The sequence below is a fragment of the Chionomys nivalis genome, chromosome 8, assembly GCF_950005125.1.
Source record: "Chionomys nivalis chromosome 8, mChiNiv1.1, whole genome shotgun sequence".
In the NCBI taxonomy this organism is placed as follows: domain Eukaryota; kingdom Metazoa; phylum Chordata; class Mammalia; order Rodentia; family Cricetidae; genus Chionomys; species Chionomys nivalis.
The window spans coordinates 94,286,003-94,304,400 of NC_080093.1; the positions used below are offsets into that span (position 1 = coordinate 94,286,003).

An 18,398-nucleotide genomic window follows, 5' to 3' on the forward strand; every position below is an offset into this window, starting at 1 on the left:
TTTTAATTGTATGGAGAATCTGAATTATTACTTTACACAGATTAATACCACAGCTTATTTATAAATATGAGTAGTTTTTAGCCTACATTAGCTCATGCTATATTAAATCATAATTTAAATGGCATTAATACAAGTTTACTGACAAAGAAACTGAGTAGGCAAATATCATACTTCCTAGAAGTTTCATAGCTTGACATCTTAAAAGTATGTTTGGTACTCTGAGTAAAATTACCCCATTTTATAGAATCATTTATTCGTAAATATCCTTTTCCACTAAGATGGTTATTGTTTACATTTGGCTTTGTTTCTGAGGTAAAATTTGATAATAGCCTTTCGAATCTGCTTTGTCTTCACACTGTAAATGATAGGGTTGAGCACAGGAGGGACGAGCAGGAAGACATTGGCCATGATGGTGTGGACAAAGGCAGGTGCTGAATGGCCATAGCGGTGTATGAGAGACAAGCTGATGAGAGGGATGTAGAAGATGGCAACAGCACTGATGTGGGATATGCACGTATTGAAGGCTTTTTGTCTCTCATCTGAGGAAGCAATGCTGAGCACAGATCGAATGATCAGTACGTAGGAGAACAAGATACAAGGGCAGTCAAACCCTGTAGTGGAGAACAATGCAAACAGACCAAGAATGCTATTGATTCTGTTGTCTGTACATGAGAGCTGAATAAGATCAACATGGTAGCAGTAAGAGTGTGAAAGAACCAACGATCTGCAGAAGGACAGCCTCTTGACAAAGAGCACGACTGGCAACATGACAGCAACATTCCTTATCAGTACGGTTATGCCAAACTGTGCAATCCTGGCATTGGTAAGAATGGTGGTGTATCTTAGCGGATCACAGATGGCCACAAAACGATCAAAGGCCATGGCCAGAAGAACCCCAGACTCCATGAAAGTAAACCCATGGAGAAAGAACATCTGGGCAATGCAAGCATTTAAGTTGATCTCTCGAGCATCAAACCAGAGGACACCAAGTGTAGTGGAAAGTGTGCAGAGAGACAGGCTTAGGTCTGTGACTGAGAGTATAGAGAGGAAATAGTACATCGGCTCATGAAGGCTGTGCTCGTGAAGGATCACCAGCAGGATCATGCTGTTCCCAAAGAGGGCAATTACATACAGGAGACAAAAGGGAATGGAGATCCAGACCTGAGCTGCTCTCGGACCCAGGATACCAGTGAGGAGAAATGTTGGAGGCTGGGAATTGGTATTATTGAGGATGAGCATAGTGGAGGCTGGGAAGAGAAGGGTAATTAGATAAGTGGATGTAACAATTCATGTACAGCTTATCACATAAATATCTCTCTGGTGCTTAGTCAATATTAAATATTGACTAATTATTAAATAATCTTTATATTTACTGATATCCTGGAACTGTAGGCTTCTCTCCCAGCACATGTATTTTGCAGATGAAGCAATTATATCTCAGAAATTGAATCATTAAATAATTGCACTACTACCTTGACAAATCTCTGCCTGACTCTTGAGAACAAAACAATACTTAGAGAAAAATAAGAAATAGAGAAAAAAGGTATAACAGCAAAATATAAGGAAAGACAGACAAAAGAAGAGAAGAGAAAGAGGAAGAAATGGGGAAGAAGAAGGTAAGGGAAGAGAAGGAGGAAGGGAGAAAGACATCCTTGACCTTATTTTTAACATGGTAAATTAAACACTGTGTTATAAAATATTGATACAGTATATTTTTGAAATCCAGGGAAGTATTGTCCCCAGAACATACACAAAGTGGAAGAGGCTATTGTTTTATTATCTGTATTCATCCAATCATCATAACTGTTCAGTGAAGTAAAATTTCTCCTCTCCCTCTCTCATACATATATAAAGGGTGGTGAACTAAGTAAGTCTCCTCAAAGTATACAATTAGGCAAGAGAATGGATGAACTTTCTCATTCTGATACTAATGCCTTCCACTCCTTATATGTCAGAAATGCATGGGAGGAGTCTATCTACCATCTGAGATGACAAAGCTACTGATGAACTCTTTCCAAATAGGTACCTTTCTAGAGACACACTGCAGTCACTATGCTTCCTTAGGTGGAGACTTATATGTGCCAAATACAACTCCAGATAAGTTGTGCAGGTGTGGAACTCTAGTTTTCCTGGGAAGTGACCTCAGTATTGATGCTCCATCTTGTGCCAAGAGATTCAAGCTACGCTTTCAACAGAAGCCAATGAATCCAGAGGCTCATTTTAGTGACCAGCAAATTTTTAGTGTGTACTCTTAAAGATTCTTCATAGAAAATTTCTCTCCCCATCCTCTGAGGAAACTAGTCTCTATTGGCTATTTCAAGACAATAGAGTTCTTCTTCCTTTTTGTTTTGCTTTTGTTTTCTCCCAATAAAACCCATGTTGCAGCTTTGCCTACATTTTTTCTGATATCAATTCTCTGCCTATTGTCAAGGCATTAAAAAAGTACCCTGCCCATTTTCCCAACTTCCATTTCATCTACAGAAAGAAAAAATTCAAGTAAATATTGAAAGACCAATTCTGGTTGCCAGAATCTAAACATAAAAATAAAAGTTCTTTGAGTAAAATCTACATGGTTTCTCATAAATAGAAGTACTAACATGCAATGGATTTTATCATTCTGTCATAATTAATAACTTCCCTCGTTAGCTTTCATCTCCATATAAATATATTATATACACTAGAATTATAAATTATTATTTCCACAGAAATGGCCCAGCTTTTAAAAATGTTACTGTTGTGTTTCATTTATTTAACTGGCACCATTTCCAATCAATTATCAAAGTACTTCTACTCAAACTTTAATATTTCTTTCTGTATCTACCTCAGCTTTCCTTGAATACAGTGTCTCTTATAAATTTTCATATAGTTTAACATAAACTACTAAGTTAACTTACAAAAAATTACAATTTTCTGTTTTTTCAGGATAATACTAGGATATTGGTATAAGATAGAATGCCCCCTGGAATCTTGTCTACTTCCCCCTCTCCATGCGGATGACTATATGATTTTCTTTGGGTTCACTTTCTTATTTAGCTTCTATAGGATCACACATTATATGCTTAATGTCTTTTATTTTATGGCTAGAAACCGATTATGAGTGAGTACATCCCATGTTCCTCTTTTTGAGTCTGGGATACCTCACTCAGGATAGTGTTTTCTATTTCCATCCATTTGCACGCAAAATTCGAGAAGTCATTGTTTTTTACTGCTGAGTAGTACTCTAATATGTATATATTCCACACTTTCTTCATCCATTCCTCCATTGAAGGGCATCTAGGTTGTTTCCAGGTTTTGGCTATTACAAACAATGCTGCTATGAACATAGTTGAACAGATACTTTTGTCATTTGATGTGGCATCTCTTGGGTATATTCCCAATAGTGGTATTACTGGATCTTGAGGTGGCATGGGGCAAAGGGGAAATGGGATGAGAAATATGAGAAGGGGAGGATGGGAGGAGCTCGGAGGATTGGGATGGTTGGGATATAGGAAGGATGGATACGGGAGCAGCGAAGTATATATCCTATCTAAGGGAGCCATCTTAGGGTTGGCAAGAGACTTGACTCTTGAGGGGTTCGCAGGTGTCCAGGAATATGTCCCCAGCTGGTACCTTGGGCAACTAAGGAGAGGGAACCTGAAATGACCCTATCCTATACTGATGAATATCTTGCATATCACCTTAGAACCTTCATCTGGCGATGGATCGAGGTAGAGACAGAGTCTCAATTTGGAGCAACGGTCTGAGCTCTTAAGGTCCAAATGAGGAGCAGAAGGAGGGAGAACATGAGCAAAAAATCAGGACCACGAGGGATGCACCCACCCACTGTGACAGTGGAACTGATTTATTGGGAGCCCACCAAGGCCAGCTGGTCTGGGACTGAATAAGCATGGGTTGATTCCGGACTCTCTGAGCATGGCGGTCAATGAAGACTGATGAGAAGCCAAAGACAATGGCACTAGGTTTCGATCCTAATACATGAACTGGCTTTGTGGGAGCTTAGCCTGTTTGGACGCTCACCTTCCTGGACGTAGATAGAAGGACCTTGGTCTTCCCGCAGGGCAGGGAATTTGGACTGCTCTTCAGTATCGAGAGGGAGGGGGAATGGAGTGGGGGGAGGAGAAGAGGAGTGGGGATAAGGGGAGGGAAGTGGGGGGAGGGCAATATTTGGGAGGAGGGGAGGGAAATTGGAAATGGGGAGCAGGTGGAAATTTTAATTAAAAAAGAATAAAAATAAATAAATAAGTAAAAAAAAAAAAAAAAAAAAAGATAGAATGCCCCCAAAGCAGTATTTCATCGATACCAGAAAAAAAAGTGATTCAGGAAAATTATCTTTTAAACTGGGTAACGTAAGAAAACTACATATCAGTATGAAAGTCTAATGATAACCTAGTGAATATGTATTTATTAGAAAAGAAATATTCAAGTTGTCAACATAAAAAACTAGGAAACTATTAAGTAGACATCAAAAAGACTAGTCAATAGATATAAAATGTTAAAATAAACTCATTAACAATAAATCCAATATTAGGTGAACTTTTAAAAAACTCATCCAGAACTCAGCTGTGGTGGCACACACCTTTAATCCTAGCACTCTGGAGGCAGAGGCATGTGGATCCCTGAATTCAAGTCCAGCCTGGTCTACAGAGCAAATGCCAGGGCAGCCAGAACTACACAGGGAAAGAGCCTATCTAAAATAAAATAAAATGGAATAAAGAAAAGGGCAAAAAACCAAAAAAACTCATCCAGAAAAGTAATGTAAAAGTTAATAAAAACAATATAATTAAGTAAATGTACCTTTAAAATGATGGAATAGTATATATAAAAGTATTTCCATGTATAATTACATAACTATATTATAAAGTAGCTATTTTCATAAGAAGCATCAGTTATCAAACTGATACAGCCACTGAAATGGCAGAGAAAATGAAAAAAACAATATAAAGCTATATCTCGGTGAGCATCAAATAAATCCAATATCTGGGGAAGATAGGTCACTAATTTGCAATAGACTAAATTTTGTCTAATTGAGGGTGAGAGGGTTAGGCACAGAAACCATGCTAAATACACTCTACAGCCAAGACTAGAACTGATGTAGAATTAAACCTGCTGGAGAGTGTTCTTCCTGACAAAGCAAAGAGAGATACAGAAATGAGTCCAATCCCAAAGCTGAATGAAAACTGAAAAACAAAAATACATGGTGAATGTCACTTTTAGGACTGCCTTGAATCACAGTGATTGTTGACTTTCTCTTTCTCTGATGTTGTCTCCTGGAAAGAAACTTGCCTGCTCCAGCACCACCACAGGTTGTCCTCTTCCACCTATCAACTGTGGTCTTTATGCTCCAAACATCCCTCCCACTCCTGTGCCTCCTTGCTTTGTTCTGTCCCTTTGTCCCACCCTCCAGTTGGACCTCAGCAGTCTACTTCATGGGCCTCATTGTAAGGGTCTTAGTATCTTACCTGCCCCTGGTGTTTTACCAACACAAGGACTGTTGCGCTTCCCACACGTATGTACTGGTTGCTCTATCGCTTCACGGACCTGACCCTCTAAGAAATATCCCAGCATATTCTTCAAGCCTGCTGCCAAATATCCCATGGGACTCCAAAGAGGGTTGACAAGGAGAATTACCCAGGAGGCTACTCACACTGCACTAAGCGGGTCAAAAATGCCTATTTACTTCTGCCTCTCATTTGCTATCTTCATAATATGTTTAAATATAAATGTTCTGTCCTTTCCCATTATCTGTAGATTATAATTTTTGATAAATGTCGAGAACTTCCCTCCTTCCCTTTCCTATTCTTATTCAAATTGAACTACTGTACCATAATGCTTTTCTCAACAATACACACAAACTAATACATATGTTCATAATTACTACTCCATGTTTGTGTTTAAGTTATTCAAGTTTGAAAAGTAATTAACTTCTGACTGGAATACAATTAAATTTCAGTGGCTACAGAGGTTCAGCATGTCATGCCCACTTGTAACCTAGTCTCTTGGGAGAAGTCAAGGGAATTAGGGTCTGAGTCCATCCTTGGTTACACACTCAATCCAAGGACAGTGTGGGTTACAGAAGACCCTTCTTTAGAAAAATGAATTTTAAATATACAATAATGATAAAACAGAATTAACCTTGTGTCTACGAAAGAATGACTCAAGTCATCCAGCAATGAGAAGAAAGCTAACTCTCTTAACAGTGGCTCAGTTGTTCATTGTTATGTAAATTTTAATTTATTTTAGACCATGTTTTCCTGAAGCAAATTTTTTCTTAGAAATTCAAATTGTAGCTACAAAAGGATAAGCTTTCTTCATTACATCATTATTTATGACTATTAGTTTATAAAAAGTTAAATCTTTGAAAATCATGATTTGAATATCAATGTCTATATCTTGTTAATATAAAAAAACATGATTCGGGGTCAGAAGTGGAGACTGTGTTCTGAGTTTCTGACATCTCTCCAGCTCTGAGGTCACACCATATGCAAGACGGTAACACACTGCAGATTTCATGCCACACCAGTTTCACTCCTGTATGTACACTGGGAGGTCTCTGAGTCCATGCACTTCTACTACTTATCATGAGTTCAAAGTATTGAAGTCTTGTCTATTCATTGCAGCATCTGCTCCAGATTTTAATGTGTTTCAGAGGAAAACTACACTGCATTCTTGCTATTATAAGCCCTCTATTTTTTTGTTATATTTATACCTAGATTGAAAATATAAGAATCTATGCCACAAATGATTTTACCTGAGCATATTCTAAGTTCGTGTCAATATATTGGACATGACTACTGGCCCTCTTGATGACTACAGATCAAGTAGTCTTAGCCACTAAATTAAATTAAGCCACAAATATGTTCAGACAAGTTATTTAAAATGTTACACAATATTATATCCAGTCATATGTCTATCTCAGGTCTTCTTCTCCATGTGGGTGTTCACTTGAGAAAATTTAAAAATAATAGGCTTAGTCTGCGACCAGCAGATTTTTATTTATTTATTTATTTATTTAAGATTTCTGCCTCCTCCCCACCACCGCCTCTCATTTCCCTCCCCCTCCCCCAATCAAGTTCCCCTCCCTCATCAGCCCGAAGAGCAGTCAGGGTTCCCTGCCCTTTGGGAAGTCCAAGGACCTCCCACCTCCTTCTAGGTTTAGTAAGGTGAGCATCCAAACTGCCTAGGCTCCCACAAAGCCAGTACATGCAGTAGGATCAAAACCCATGACTGGCAGATTTTTATGCACATTAAAGATGTACATTGATATCTCATTTTAATTTGTTTTTATTTTTCTAGTGAGTAAGAGTGTTGTGCATATTTTCATCTCCAAAGTGGCCTTTCACCTATCTCTCTTTATGAAATTCTTGTTTAAACAAGTTGCTAATGCCTTTAATAAGTTTTCTTCTTTGCTAAGAATGGATCATGAGGCATTCTCTGTCAGATAATTTCATTATGAATAGTCTCACCATGTTTTGCATTTTCATTTTTATAATTGAACATTTTTTCTTGATTAAGTCCATTGTTGGTTCTATTTTTCCTTGTCATAGTTAGTGCCTTTTGTATTCTAAAGAATTTCTTTCAGAGAACCTGCCTCAGGCAGCTAGTGGGAGCAGATGCAGAGATCCACAGCCAAACATGAGGCAGAGAGAGCCCAAATTGGAGATCTCAACAGGGTTCCTCCCCCTCAGAGCTCAGGAATCCTCTCAAAAGAGGGGGAATAGATTTGTAAGAGCCAGAGGGGTCAAGGACATAAAGAGAACATGGCCCACAGAATCAACTAAGCAAGGCCCACATGGGCTCACAGAAACTGAAGTCACAGTCATAAAGCCAGCATGGGTCTGTTCTATGTCCTCTGCAAATATATTTGTTAGCTTGGTATTTTTTTGTGGGACTCCTCTAACAATGGGAGTGGGAGTATCACCTGTTCTTGGGAGTGTGTTGTCTCATGCAGCCTTATGTGCCCAGTCTTATTGTAACTTGTAAAATAATCTTTCTGTACACTGTGAATATGTATTATTCTTGTTAATTAATAAAGTGACTGGCCAGTAGCTGAAAAGGATATGAATGGGCAAGAAAACCAAACTGAGAATGCTGGGAGAAAGAAAAGTGGAGTTTGGAGTTGTGATCTAGATATAGAGAGAGCAGGAGATAAACTTGCCATGCTAATAAAGGTACCATCATGTGCCAGATCATAAATAAGTTACATCATAACTTAAAATATAAGAGCTAGTTAGTAATAAGCCTGAGCTATTGACCAAGCATTTGTAATTAATATTAAGCATCTGAGTTATTATTTGAGAGTAGCAGAACAGGAAAACTCTGGTTACAAAAATAAATTGGGTTTAAGACTTTAGATTCACATAGATAAGATAAATAATAGACTTCTCAAATTTTGTCAAACACAAATGGACTGGATATTGCAACTGTACTTGATAACTGGTTTTTGTATATAATTTTAATATGTTAAAGTTTTTTTAAAAAAAAAACCTTCCTTTAAATTGACAAAAATCAGTTTCTATTCATTTCTGCTGTGGAAAAATCCTTCCACACACTGTGAAAATGTGTTGTCCTCATTGTTAATAAAAAGCTGATTGACTGAGAGCTAGGCAGGATTTTCATGGCAGAAAGAATGTTGGGAAGAAGAGTAGAGTCTGAAAGGCCTCAAATCAGACATAGAGGAAGCAGGATGTGTACAAAATGAGGGAATAAGCCATGAGATGCCTGGTAGAACTTAGATAAAAATTTGTTTAATTTGAATTATAAGAGCTATTTAGTAATAAGTCTGAGCTATTGAGCAAGAATTTGTAACTAATAATAAGCCTCTTTGTGGTTATTTGGGAACAACTGTCAGGAAACAGAGAAACTCTGTCCACAGTTATGCCATGATGAGCTGATATCCCAGAAAAGCTTGCTCTTTTCTGAAGGGAAATGGAAGAGGAGTGTGTTTGGGAGAGAGAGGAGGTGGTAGAAGAACTGAGATAAATAGAGGGGGGAGAAATTGCAGCCAGAAGTACATTATGAGAAAATAAATCTTTAGAAAGGGGAATTCTTCTCTTTCTACAGGGTCCAAAAACATATGCACACCATTATTGCTTTGAGCAATAGTTTCAACTTTAGTTCTATGTTTTTATGTTTATTTTTTTGTCTCATATAAATTTTTAATATTTAGATAAAAGTTGTGGTACATTCTTTAATACATGTTTTCAGCATTTCTAACACTATTGCAGTATCTATTAACTGCATTGTCTCCTCTATTTATAATCAATTAATTTCACACTGAGGAAATTTTCACTTTATCATTTTTAAAAATAAAATCACCTCCTACCACAAATATAAGATCAATCATAAGATATATGGGACACTTGAGAAATTATGTGATAATTTCTGTCTAGAAAAAAAAATCTCATTAAAATTATGCTTCACTAATAAGATTAAAAGTTGAGGACCCAGTGCTAATGGATACACATACCAAAAAAAATTAACTCTCATACTTAAGTCTCAGGAAGCAATGCAGAAGAGAAAGAAGGGAGCCAGAGGATCAGAGTTAGCTGTGAGACTGTGTCTCCTGGTAATGTGAGAAGCTGCACCCATAAAGTCTTCCCATCACGACGGCCAAACATAAGCTGAAAAGAACAACAATAGACAGCCGAAGTGGACAGGGGGAGCCCATGCGATCTCATCCCTAACAAAGAACTGTAGGCAAACAAGCAACACTGAGAGACGTAAAAGTAGTTTTCCCCAGGGAAAAGAATAGCAACTGGTTATCCAATACCAAGCATCAACCTTGAAAACATACACATAACATTATACAGACTGATTATATTTTATCTAGGAATGTATATGTCTATACAAATATACTTGTGCATTCAGTAACATTAATAAGAGGAAAAAAAAAGTCTAGGCCAGGCAATGGTAGCACGAGGCCAGGTAGTGGTAGTGCACGCCTTTAATCCCAGCACTCAAGAAAGAGGCAGAGGCAGGCAGATCTCTACAAGTTCGAGACCAGCCTGGTCTACAAGAGCTAGTTCCAGGACAGGCTCCAAAGCTACACAGAGAAACCCTGTCTTGAAAAAAAGAAAAAGAAAGAGAAAGAAAAAGCAGTCCATGAACTTGAAAGAGAGATGGTGAATGAGAGCAGCAGGGGTGTATGGGATGTTTGTAGGGGGAAAGGAAAGAAAAATTAATTCTATTATAAACTCAAATGTAAGGAAAATAAAAAGCAACACCTAAAATTCTATCAGTTTAGATGTTTCATGGTTAGTGAAGAAACTCATGAGACCACACCCCCTCCCAAGAGTTATTGATAATTACTGGTTGTTAGGGGATGAGTGCCATTTTCTCCAGTGGTGTACCACAAATAAAGTGCCCTTGTTCCACTGCTACCTCTCACCTACACCTAGGAAGGACTTACTAATCCCAGTGGGGCCACCGATCAAGACATACGAAAGTAGGAAGAGATGCGTGAAGTCCTCCAGTGTAAGAGGGAGAGAGGGGTAGGAGAATGGACATTAAAATGACTAAAATTCATGTTATGATGTAAGGGCATTGATAAACAATGCTATGACTTCATACTATTATTTGTATGCTAAGCTTCATCAAAATAAATATAAAGAATAGGCCTGCTTAATGCTGCTTGGCTCAGGTGGATGGAAGCCACCCGTTGGCCAGCCTGGGTCCACCCAGTGACATGTAGTCCCAGGTAGGAGAGTGTGCTTATGATAAGCAAGTGTGTAGTAGAGCAATGGGAGAGAAAGGCAAATGGAATGGTTCGTGTGCTGTGGAAAGAGGTAGAATGCATGAAGCAAAGGCGGTGGGGCACAGGCTGGTATGGGTAGACAGCCTGCCACCCAGGGACATGGTAAAGTATGGGCCCATGCTGCTACTAATGGCCTACCTGGTTCCCACCACAGCCCGGGTCTGTATTGACTTCTGTGACCCATGTTGCCTTCAAAGGCCACAAGGATGCTCATCCAGCATCTGGGTTGCTACCTGTGGCCATGCAGGAGAAGTAGGGCTGTGCCAGCACAGGGCCTTGCCTATTTAAGTGACCTTCACCCAGCCAGAGCCATGGTGATATCCAGGACAGAACTGCAGCTGAGAGCCATGCACGGATTCAGGGCCCTACCGCAATCAGGGTCTGAGTTAATGTTTTGGGCTCATGTTACCACCAAAGGCCATGGAGATGCCCAGAGTCTGGTCTGCCTCCCCAGGCCATGTTGGTGTCCAAGAACCATGCTGCAGATGTGCCATGTTGGTCTGGGTGCCCTGTGCTGCCACCCGGGGCCATGGTGATCTCCAGTCTCAGGTTGTCGTTGAAGACCATGTTTGGGTCCACGCAGCAACCAGGGTCTGTGTTTAACATTCATGGCCCATATTGTCATCAAAAAATATGTCAACGTCCCACTCTGGACCACCACCTGTAGTCATGCCAGTGTCTAAGGACCCTGCTGCTGTTGGGGCCATGCCAATGTGGGTGACCTGCATTGGCACCCTGGGGCCATGATGACGTCTGAGTCTGAAGTGGTGCCGAGGGCCATGTTTGTGTCCGTGGCCCTGCAGCAGCTAGGGGTCTGTGTTGATGTCCATGTCTCATGTTACCACAGAGGGTCCTAAGAACCACACTTCGTGAAATATCAGGGGCCAAACTGAGTCAGGCCTGCCCTTTGTTGGCCCTGGGAAAGCTGGTCCTGCCTTCACTGGTCACTGAAGCAAGAGAGCTGACCCCAACTCTCATGGCAGAGCTGGGCCCCTGTATTCTATGAGATGGCACTGCCCCTCTCATGGGCATGGACATACAAGAGCTGACTCTGCCCAGCACCTGAAGAGGCAGCCCTGGCACACAGGTCTGACCAACTCAGCTGATTATCCAGGCCCACATCTAAGGCCGTGGGTTGACCCACCCTAATAGCTACCCTATCTATGACCTACTGGAACATGTGAAGGAACCGCTTCTGCTCCACAGGAGCTCCGCCCCGACTCAAGGCAGCCATGGAATAGCTAAGAGCAGTTTCAGTGATGGTCCAGTGATGATGATGTACCAGAAACAAGAGACCTTGAATCAGACCAATGATTCATTGCAATGAACATTTGCAAGTAAAACTGATAGGCAAGGGGTGTATTGTATGGCAGATTGCAGTTCCCAATGTCATTATTGTGAATGAAGAGCAGCTGGAGAGGCAGGAAAGAAAGGAGTAAAGTGTTTTGAGGGTTTTGTTAGTTTGTTTGGTTAGTTTGGTTTTAATTTTAATTTTCTTTGTTTTTTGGGGGGTGGGGGTGATGCCAGGATGAAGGGCAGATATGGAGGGACTGGAAAATGTGCAGAATTGGTGTGCATGTTATAAAATTCCAAAAGAATCAATAAAGAAATTATGTCAATAAAATTTCTTTAATGTTTAAAAATCTATATAAAGGTATTGACACAATCATTATTCTAGGCTCTTTCTGATAAAGACTTACGAGCTTAGTGACCTAATCGAAGAAATCCCTTTGTCATAGACCAAAGGCCTCCAGTCCATTATCAATATGTTACTAGATGTGCTTCATTTTTCTTGGTTTTGTAGGAGAATCTCTTATGTTCTTCTCTTCCAGTATTCTGATAGTTTGTTGTAAACCTGTATTTATAGGGCAACACCTTGATCTCTGCCTTTTTGTTCACAAAACATGTGTGTATGTGTGTATGTGTGTGTGTGTGTAGTTTTGTGTTTAGATAAGGACTTCAGTCATCTTGGACTAGGAATTTATCATACTCCACTAGAGTCTTATCTAACCACCATAATCATTTTAGTCTTATTTTAAAATAATACCATAAACTTAGATCCATTTTAAGTATGTATCATGATATATTATTTTACACTATTAGAAATGTAATTAGGCATTTACTTACACAAACCCTGTGCATTCAGTAACCACGAAGCCATTGAATGAGGGAACTACATTAATTATATATACTTAAATAATTATCAACACTTTCACGTATATGCATGAACTTCCCATGCACGTTTTAGCATTGCCAGGGCATAAATTTCATTCACTTCACATATATACACATATGCACATATCCATACCAATGCCTTTCATGTTTATAGGCTACCTCTCATAGTCATGCATAAACATATGTGAAGGATAAGTGAGCTGCCATATTGCACAGAATATGTCTAAAATGTGAGCTATAAATACTTTAAAAGAAAATGTAATTATAAACATAAGATAATTTATGCAATCCCAACAACACAGCTACTTGTAGATTCTTTAATCATGTCTTTGTATTTCTGTACACAGACAAGAGAGGAAAGTTAGGGGTTAATGCTTCCAGCTTTAGCTTCTAGTCTCAGAGGGAGTCATTGTAGTTACTGTGAATATGAGGCAGTGAATTTAGAAAGAAGGAAAGAACTAGTGCTTGGGGGAACAGACAGAACGCACAGTTCTTTAAATAGACCCCAACCTGAGGTCTCTACCCAAGACTGAATCCCAGGTGCTTGTCAGAACTTCTTTAGTTATAGTCAGCTTGTTCAAAGAGAAACCAGATCTCTATGAGAGTTTTTCCTTTCACCTTCTCAAAAATCAGTGGGAGATGTGGATTCTTCAAGAATGTAGAAGGCAAAGTCATGTACCATATTTAAACTTCTGAGTTGATGGGAACACCTCATCTAGAGATCCAAGTCCACCGAGCCACCCTTTGAGATGGGAAGAAGAATTATGGCTTCCACTGTGTCAGACCTAGAAAGGTAGGAAGATGCCCTCCAGACAGAAGCTCTCCAGCAGCAGACTGATTCTGAACCTCCATGTTCTACACTTAGGTTCAGATATTCCACAATCAGAATCAAATTTTCACCACCCTTTCACTAATGTTTTAAAAGTATATAACTTTATTTCAGAATATATTGTATAGTATTATATAGTATGCAAGTAATAGTTGTTTCCGGTAAAAATAGAAAAATATATATTTTAAAGGAGTAGAGGAGCAATGAATATTGAGAAAGAGAAAAATTATATGTCCTTTTCCACTTTTCTAAGGAATGCTCAACCACATCTTTCAAACAAAGCAGATGATAAACTGTTCTCTTCATAATGAAATCATTTCATATGCAGCAAAAATAACCAAGGATCAACAAACTTCCTGTCCATTAAACATAGCTTGTATTCATAAATCTTCATGTGCTCAGTTACTAAGAATGAAATGGAAACAGGAGAAATTTTCCAAATGTCAGGACAATAGATTCCATGGCACATGAAGGAAAAGTTCGTGGAGAAAACAGACACAGGATGAGGCCACATTTCCCATTTCAAGGGTAGCTCTTGGGTGATTTTTGTTATTCTGTTGTTTCTCAAAAAAGTGAACACTGAGAGCATAAAGTCAGACCAAAGAGATTAGATTATGAAAGACTGAGACCTGTCTCTTGACATGAGTGTTCTGGGTCTGAGAAAAAATAATTTAGAGAGACCAGAAGAGGAAAACTGGATTTAGCCATGCAACATGGGGGGTGTCCCACTTCCAAACTATGTAAAATAAGTGAGTCCCCTACCAAGAATAGTAGAAAAAGCCAATAAGAATGTTATCTCAAATCAATGGCTGTACAATCAGAAAATCCTAGTATTCTGGATTATAAGGCAACTAGGCTACCTACTATATATTTAGACCCTGTGGAGATAGAGGGTAGATAGAGGAAAGAAGGAAGGGAAGGAGGGAGGGAGGGAGGGAGGGAGGGAGGGAGGGAGGGAGGGAGGGAGGGAGAGAGGAAAGATCTAAGAGAAAGCAATACATTGTCAAAGACACTGAAAGTCCAACCTAGTCCAGGGAAGTAGCAACAATCCTAAATTCAAATTCTCTAATTCAGTATATTGTCTAAGCACCCTGTTTATGAACAGTAGTCATAACAGGTTAACAATTTTCCTGACCCACCTGGAGCAGGATTCTCAACTACTCATTACCAACAAAGACAGTATTGTATGCTTCTAAAAGCCCTGGTCCAAGAGTCATGTACTCTGACAACAATTTTGTATGTGATCATTGACAGATTATTTAATGACTCTGGGCTCTTACTGTTCCTCATGGTAAATGATGACACAGACGTTTTTCATAATTTAGAAACAAACAATTTAAAGGAGCTTTAGTAAAGGGTCTCAAAATCCAACAATCCCTCCTCCACAGTTAATCAGCAGGAACTAGCACGCTGGAAAGCTAAAGCTTCAGCCAGCATCTATGTAGTCCAGCACCTGGGGACGACAATGAAGATGATCTAAGTATGCTTTCTCAAATCACTCTTAATCCTGATGACCGTTCCCACCAAATGAGAGTGACATATTGTGGCCAGGGGCAGGTAAATATGTACCCTCCTGTTTAAACAGAAAATATGGTACTATTTGAGCAGATTGAATCTAGTAAAAGGAAGCAAAGCAGAGACCCTCAGTTCCAGATAATGTGAGTATCTAATTGCCACTGGAGATTTCAAAGAAGTATTTTTTTTCGGTATATCTCATGATTATTAGCTAGAAGGTTGATTAGCTTTCTGGTCTAGAAGAGACTGATAAAATCTGAGCCCCCTCAACATCAGATCATTATAAATGAAGGGTGTAAATAAAGATATGAGGCCTGATTGAAATCTTGAAGAACCCCATTCAGGATCCTCAAAGTCTATAAAATATTTGTTAGTTTGCAAGTATTTGTTAAGGGAACCTATAAGGATGCTCTTCTCATCAGGTTCCCATTAAGAAAGAGGTGAAAACTGAGGTTCTCAAGCCAAAACACACGGCAGCAAAGACTAAGAGAAGACATGTTGAATAAGAACCAAATCGCTTGTCACCTATGTCTTACAGGGTTTTTTTTTTTTGTCACAAGTTGTGTTTCTTAGAGAGCTCAGACCTCAAAAAAACAAGCAACATTAATTAAGCAAGAACATGTAAAAATTGGCACTCAAAAAGTTCTCTATAACTTCTAGTATGATAAACAGCCATAACACTAATAAACATAGCTCAAACAGGGGTCAAGGGATTCTGGTTAAGGAAAGTTCTAGTTGGGAATATTTTTAATGGGAATCAGCCAATGGGTCTATAACATCTGAATAATGGCCTTTATTAGATACTTCCCTCGCCATACTTGTACCCAACTTCTCATCATCAAGAACAGAGGAGCTGGGCTGAGTGACAGGTTCAAAGCCATTTTCATGAATTATTTACCATCCAGGATATCCCTGAATAAAGTACAGTCAACAAATCAAACTCAGGTTGCAGTTTGTATAAGCAAATCCAGGTTAGAATATAGAAGCAGACATGCACTAACACGTGACCCATGCCTACTTTTATACTGTAACAGAAAAAGACACTGATTTAAAGAGCAAATAAATCATAACACAAACAATATATTCATGTTTTATGATTTTAATTGAAGATAATACATATAATTGCAAACACACAGATGGTCCATCTTTTTCTTCAGGCTAGAACCAAGATGATTACTATCTTAAATAACCAAAGATAGTACAAGAATAAATTACTATGGTCCTTTAATCTATGTTCCCTTCCTGCCTTGAGCTAATGATGTTGAAATGACCCAACGTGGAGAGAAATGGAACTGTGTGAAATGTTGACCAAGTAATTTGTTAACTAGAAAATGGCAATGGTTATTATAGCTAATTTTTCACAGTAATTTGCCCTTCACAGATTCTACTTCGAAGAAAATATTTTTTCTTTAGAAAATAATTTCCCCTGATCCTACCATGTTGTAATATTTTGACTATTACAAGTACTAATAAAATATTAAGTAGCATCATTTTATGTTCCAAAATATTATTTTGTTGTAAAAGATGATTTTACTACAATCTGTTGTGAAATAAATTGCAGTTTTACACAAGTGCAAATAATCATTCTTGGATGTTATTGTCCTCAGAAAGCAGATGAACGTCACTACAGAGGAAAGATGACCCATTCTCTTGTGCAGGATTCCAGGAACAGCTCTTCTCATTCTACGTTCTTCATCTTGCTTGGAATCCCAGGGCTGGAGAATTATCAATTTTGGGTTGCCTTTCCATTCTGTGTCATGTATATTGTGGCAGTGACTGGAAATGTCACCATCCTACACATAATCCGGATAGACCACACACTACATGGGCCCATGTATCTCTTCCTGGCCATGCTGGCTACCACTGACCTGGTCCTATCCTCCTCCACACAACCTAAAATGCTGGCCATACTCTGGTTTCATGACCATAAGATTGAATACCATGCCTGCCTCATTCAGGTGTTCTTCATACATACCTTTTCTTCTGTGGAGTCTGGGGTGCTCATGGCTATGGCCTTGGACCATTACGTGGCCATCTGCTTCCCACTCCGACATTCCAGCATCCTGACCACATCTGTAGTCATCAAACTGGGGACAGCTGTGATGGTCAGAGGGCTGCTGTGGGTGAGCCCTTTCTGCTTCATGATCTCCAGGATGCCCTTCTGTCCCAGCAAGGTCATTCCCCAGTCCTACTGTGAGCACATGGCTGTGCTCAAGTTGGTGTGTGCTGATACCAAAATCAATCGTGGATATGGGCTCTTTGTGGCTTTCTCTGTGGCTAGCTTTGATTTAATTGTCATCAGTGTATCTTATGTGATGATTCTGAGAGCTGTGCTGAGGTTGCCCTCAGGTGAAGCCCGCCTCAAAGCTTTTGGTACATGTGCTTCTCATATTGGTGTAAGCTTAACCTTATATATTCCAGCCCTTTTCACCTTCCTTACCCACCGCTTTGGCCACCATGTACCCCGTGTTGTGCACATCATGTTTGCTAATGTCTACCTGCTGGTTCCTCCCATGCTCAATCCCATCATCTATGGAGTCAGAACCAAACAGATCAGGGACAGGGTTACCCGAGGGTGTTGTAGAAAAGATCCTTGAACCAGGGAGCCCAGCAGATCAGGGACAGGGTTATCCAAGGGTGTTGTAGAAAAGGCCCTTGAACCAGGGAGCCTAGCATTCGTGCTTCAGTTTGTACCCACAGAGATGAGGAGCAGTTCCAGGCTCTTACCCACCATTGCAAAGCCATCCCTATAATCACAGCTAGTCTAGAGGCTGAAAACCTTCTAGAACAAGGAAAAATAAATTTCATGGTCCCTACAGCAAGTGATCTGAGAGATGTGATATGTAATATAGACTTAGTGGCAGTATATTCCTCTTGAAAAAATTAACTGTTGACTTCCCACAGGGCAGGGTTTCCTGCCCTCTCTTAAGGAGGGAGGGGGAGGGATGAGGGTGAGTGAGGAAGCGGGAGGGGAATGGGAGGAGGGGAGGAAGTGTAAATTTTTTTAATGAAAAAAAAATTAACTTGTCATCCATTCAGTCAGTAATACTGCACTGGGTTGCCATAGTTTAAATAGACGGTCATACAATTTGGAAGGAATCTATAGATGTCATCAATTAAAAAATA

The 18,398-nt window shown here is 39.5% G+C and overlaps 2 protein-coding genes across 2 annotated transcripts; one reads left to right on the forward strand and one right to left on the reverse strand.

Annotated features, from left to right (window-relative positions):
• Positions 1-282: 282 nt before the first annotated feature.
• LOC130879984 (olfactory receptor 51F2) lies at positions 283-1,239 on the reverse strand. Its single transcript, XM_057778795.1, has one exon. The coding sequence runs from the start codon at positions 1,237-1,239 to the stop codon at positions 283-285; it is 957 nt and encodes a 318-aa protein (XP_057634778.1).
• A 15,670-nt stretch (positions 1,240-16,909) lies between these two features.
• Positions 16,910-17,869, forward strand: LOC130880533 (olfactory receptor 52R1-like). The gene has a single exon (XM_057779612.1). The coding sequence runs from the start codon at positions 16,910-16,912 to the stop codon at positions 17,867-17,869; it is 960 nt and encodes a 319-aa protein (XP_057635595.1).
• Positions 17,870-18,398: the final 529 nt, after the last annotated feature.

What these genes read in the sequence shown, in the direction of transcription:
- LOC130880533 (XM_057779612.1), top strand. Translation starts at nt 16,910, where the DNA reads ATGACCCATTCTCTTGTGCAGGATTCCAGGAACAGCTCTTCTCATTCT.
- LOC130879984 (XM_057778795.1), bottom strand. Translation starts at nt 1,239, where the DNA reads ATGCTCATCCTCAATAATACCAATTCCCAGCCTCCAACATTTCTCCTC.